Genomic DNA, 5327 nt, shown 5'->3' with positions numbered 1-5327 from the left:
GGTTTCGCGGTGACATCCGAACTGGTCCTGTTATCTGTCTAGGAATTTGCGGTATATCTCCCACCACTAGCGTTGGGCTCGGCACAACGACCTCGACTGTCGGCATTACACTGTCCCAAAGGTCCTGCGTCTCTTTTGGCAATGTTGCAACCACTGGGTTTATTCTCAAAGCATCAAAGTTGGACGGGTCCATATCTATCGGATAGCTCAATAACTTAAGTCTCAAGGTGCCATGGTTTGTTCGGTGGATGACCAGCTGTGATTTATAGGCCGACTGATATTCAAATTCGACCATTCCCTCCTTTTCTGGCTCATTAATGCGATACTGACGGGAGATCGTTTCAAATCCCATTCTGACTCCGTGTCTTAAATTCCCATCATCCACTCCTCGTTGTCTCAGATTGACCATCTTGTCATGAACAGTGACCTCAACGGTCACTTTCCCGCCTTTCTGCGCAGCAGCGCAACCCTTTATGCGCGACCGCGATTCTTATGATAAATCCACCCTATGTGAAACCCTGTTTCCGTGCAGCTTGCCTGTAGACTCGTTTATAGTCCCATGCCTTCTTTCAAATGCTTGGAGCGCTAAGACTATACTTTGGTTGGTTAGTCAAATAGCTGGCGCGCTCGTGTAGAGCTTCAGGTGACTTCCATTTACTCTTCTTTGGAAGGGCTCTCCATTAAGCTTGCCGAGTTGAACTGCACCTCCATCTGTGACCTCTTTGACTACATATGGTCCCAACCAATGCATTCAGAGTTTTCCAGGGAATTTCTCGAACTTGTTGTCATACAACAATACTAAATCATTTACTTTGAATGTGCGCAACTTGATATGGTGATCGTGCCAAGCTTTCTCGCGCTGTTTCTATACCTGCTGATGGAATCCTGCCATAAACTGTTCTTCCTCAAGTTGCGCAGGCCTTTCTTCCAAGGCCTCGCGGTCTGCCATGTCGGTCATCATTGCTATCCGCAAATTGGTTACAATGTATTCCATGGGCATGACAACTTCTGTGCCGTAGACTAACCGGAATGGTGTCTGCCCCATCAATTTCTTGCATGTGCTTCTGTATGCCCATAGTACAGTAGGTATGCGCAAATCCCAATCGGTTCGCCGCACGTTACATACTTTGGTCAACACAGTCTCAAGAATCTTGTTGAATGGTTCTACGGTCCCATTCACTTGCGAGTGGTACGGCATGCTTTGCTGATGATACACCTGGAACTCCTCAGTGAGTGCACTGATAGATTCATTTAGGAAGTGCGTCCCGCGGTTGCTCATTAAAATTTTCGGGCATCCAAACCATTTCGCAGTTGTAGAGGCCGTGCAGTCCTTAACTAGTTGTGCTTCCGCCCATCGAGTCAAATATTCTATCGTAGTGATGATGTAGCGCGCACCCGTCTTCCCTTGAGGTGTGATAGGCCCCACAAAGTCTATCGCCCATTTTTCGAATGGTTGCAGCGTCATCTATGGATTGAGTGGCATTTCATCCCTTCGCGATGGTTTCCCAGTCCATTGACATACGTCACAGGCCCGACAGTACGCTTTCGAGTCTTGATGTAGGGTTGGCCACCATAGTCTGGCGTGAAGAATCTTCTGTGCTGTCGCTCGCCCCACATAATTTCCTCCTGCAGCCCCCCCATGTGCTTCTACGAGGATCTGTCCTTGTTAAAATTCAGGTACATATCTTTGTAATATTTCGTTGTTTCCCATTTTGTAGAGGTGCCCCGCGATAACAATAAAATCTGCCATGTGTACAACCAATTCTTTCCTCTGCTAAACTGAATATCCCTGCGATTCAGTCCCTGTGGTTAAGAAGTGGATTATATCCTCAAAGTGGTCATCCGCGAATCGCATCGCATAGAGTTGTGCATCAGGTAGTCCTTCCTCCAATTTTTTGGCTTCTCACCATTCTCAATTTGCGACAGGTGATCTGGGCCTGCATTTAGGTGTCTCAGCTTTACGATGACCTCGAAGTCATATTCTTGAAATTGTTGGCATTATGGCTAAAGTGTTGTCCTTGATGGCAACTCATTCAGGTGGTAGTTCACTATTCTTCAAGTCAGCAGCAGAAGTTGATGATCAGCTCTCATTTTATTGAAAAATTATGAAGGACGCAGGAAGCCAGTTCAGAAGGTGCGTACCCGCAGGTACACCATGCAGAAACTGTGTCCAGGGACGCAGGCTAGCCGTTCAGGGGGTGCGTCCACCCAGTGCACACATTTCAAGGCAGAGAAAAGCACGTGGGGGTTTCTTGTGTGGTATCTAGCCGACGGTTTTGTGTTTCTATGGTGTCGGCTCGTGGTATTGTTCCATGTTTTGAGGAGGAGCTTGCCTATATAAAGCAAAGGAGATCATTTGGATTTGGCAAGTCTTGGGTTGAATATATTATGAGGGCTAGATCTGGTCTAGATCTAAACAAGGCGAATCTACTGAGGGACCGAGATCTCTTCGGCGCATGTTCAGATCTGTGGATCTGATTGTCTGGGTTACTTCTGAAGTCTTGAAATCATCTATGCCCGGAGGGACGCAGGCGCAGTAAGGGTTCAGGTGCGTCCGGGACGCAGGAGCGAAGAGTTTCAGGTGCGCCGGACGCAAGCGCAGAAGGGTTCAGGTGCGCCGTGACGCAGGCAGTTCAGTAGACTCAGTGCGAGGGACACAGGCTAGCAGTTGAGCAGAGTGCGTCCGGGACGCAGGCCAGCAGTTGAGCAGGGTGCGTCCAGGGACTCAGGCCAGCAGTTGAGCAGGGTGAGTCCGGGACTCAGGCTAGCAGTTGAGCAGGGTGAGTCCGGACTCAGGCTAGCAGTTGAGCAGGGTGCTTCCTTCTCTTAAAATCTTTGTTTATCATTGTTGTGTTCTGGATCTGGTTACTTTAGTTGATTGGGTGTTTTAGAAGGTTGTTTGAGCTTCAATGTTGTTGTTGGGTCCAGTATGAAAATTGGATGAAATGTGGCCTTTCAGTTTATGGGTTGTGCTTCAGTGTATCCAGTATGAAAATTGATGAAACGTGGTACTTGAAGGAGAGAAGATTGTAGGTCGGCGCCTACGTACTAGTATCTAAGCTAGTACAAGAGCTAAAGGAAATCTTTGGAGCATTGTAGCAGGTAGTAGCCTGCGTACTAGTAAATGGATCGGCTAGTACAAGAGCAAAGGGGGTTGTAGCTCCCGTACTGGTATAAGGCTGCACCAGTACAAATATTGTAAAAGAATTTTCTTATTAAGAAGAAGATTGAGATGACTTGCAGCAGGTGGTTTTTCTCCCGCATTGGGTTTCCACCTTACATCATTATGTTCATGTGTGTGCCTTATGTGTCATGATCTACTTTATGTTACTGCATCTGTTAACTGATAATATGGTTGATAATGTTCTAATGCACTCATTGAAGATCGATTAACTTAATCATAAGAAGTTGTGGAAGTAGCATATATGAATCTGATTATGGAAATGAAAAAGTTTTATTAATATGATAATACTGATTCACCCCCCCCCCTCTCAGTATTATTTCCAACAGAAATCGTGACAACCATCTACAAATGTGCCCCCCAACACAGGCTTTTTCACCAGGTATTTCAACGCGGAATGATTGGTATACATCTTGAAGTGCCCCCCGAGTAGATAGTGGCGGTATTTCTGGAGCGCGTATACCATCGCCAATCCCTCACGCTCAGTAGTAGAGTAGTTATTTTCAGCTTTGGACAATCGTCGACTTGCGAACGCGATCGGGTGATCAATGCCTTCCGCTCCTTCCTGCGTGAGTACAGCGCCTAGCGCGATACACGACGCATCAACATGTACATGAAATTCGATGTCCCATTTTGGGAAAACCAAAATGGGGGCGGATGCCATCTTTTCCTTGAGAATCTCCAGACTTTTCTTACAATCATCATTCCAACAATATGTAGCGTCCTTTTTCAACAATTGTTCCATTGGTGCTGTGATTTGTGCATAGCCCTTAATAAACTTTCGATAGTAGCCAGTGTGCCCCAATGTGGTGCGGAGTTGTTTGACACTTCGCGACACTTGCAGATTGAGTATGACAACAATCTTCGCAGGGTCCACCATCAGGCCTTGTCTACAAACCACATGGCCGAGAAAATTTCCAAAGGGGATGAGGAAGGTGCACTTCTTAAGATTCAGCGCAATCTAGTGTCATCAACAAGTATCCAGCATCAATCGTAAGCTTGCTATATGTTTCTTGACTAGCCCAAATACAGTCCAATCGTCAAAATAAACCTCCAAAAACTTATGGATGAATTCCTTGAACGCGGCCACTACTACATGCAAAAATATCGCTGGCGTGTTCTTCAACCCAAAGGGCATAATAGTGTACTGAAAACATCCCCATTTGATCGCGAAGGTTGTCTTGCTCCTATCTTCTAGCGTGATCTTGATCTGATGGTACCCTGAGAACCCATCTGTGAATGAGTACGCTTCCTGTCCACCAACATTCTCCAGGACTTCATCTGTAAATGGTGTCGGGAATGGATCATGAACACAAGCATCATTCAGTTTTCGGAGGTCCACGCAGATTCGAATTTCGCCCTTCTGTTTTTTCTCCTGCACTATCATAGGACTCACCCAGTCAGACTCTTCCACTGGTTCAATAATTCCTACTGCAAGAATTTTGTCTAGTTCTTCACGGACCTTTTCCTTATACTTCATATTTAAACGGTAAGGACACTGCTTAACTGGTTTCACGTCCGGTTTCAGAGTTATCTTCATCATCCCTAGGTCGCCGAGGATCCCTTTTAACTCTGTTATTTTGGTCGGGAATAAGTCTTGATATTCGCGAAGTAACTCGATGACCTTATTGTTAAATTGGCAACTAGGGCCAAACTCCATGTGGGTCAGCTTATGTATGGCAACTGATATTTTTATTGGATCCCTCTCGTTGAGAGGTGTAGGATTGATCCAAAGATTATCTGATTCCGATAAGTATTTATGGAGATATGAATTTATTTTGTTTATGTAATTATTATCAAGTCGACCAACTCTTACGTCGGCTCAAGAAGCCAAATAGACGTGTCTATTCATCATCCACATTTTAGTATAAATTGGTGAGGACTTGAAGTCATTTGGGACATGTATTCTTGAGGTGATCTCCTCTCCACGTCTTGGGTTTTTGGAGAAGGAGAGAACCAAAAGAATACGTTGGCTTAGAAGGAGCCCTAGCCGCAAGATGATGCCATTATCCTACGCTGAGCATGGAGACAAGTCATACGCATGGAGACAGTCATTACACAAGACAGTCAACGTATCTGCTCCGTTGGAAGAGCCGCAGTACAATCTTGACGCTATTCCGCAGGCACTTATACGTTGTCATCTATA

The 5327-nt window shown here is 45.7% G+C and overlaps 1 protein-coding gene across 1 annotated transcript; it reads right to left on the bottom strand.

The window, feature by feature from the left end:
• Positions 1–865: 865 nt before the first annotated feature.
• Positions 866–1198, bottom strand: LOC149170701 (uncharacterized). The gene has a single exon (XM_089425696.1). The coding sequence runs from the start codon at positions 1196–1198 to the stop codon at positions 866–868; it is 333 nt and encodes a 110-aa protein (XP_089281822.1).
• Positions 1199–5327: the final 4129 nt, after the last annotated feature.

Source organism: Pinus tabuliformis, chromosome 4_2 (genome assembly GCF_031772625.1).
Source record: "Pinus tabuliformis cultivar Carrire ecotype Pingquan chromosome 4_2, CPIR1, whole genome shotgun sequence".
NCBI lineage: Eukaryota > Viridiplantae > Streptophyta > Pinopsida > Pinales > Pinaceae > Pinus > Pinus tabuliformis.
This window is presented reverse-complemented; position numbering and strand designations above follow the sequence as displayed.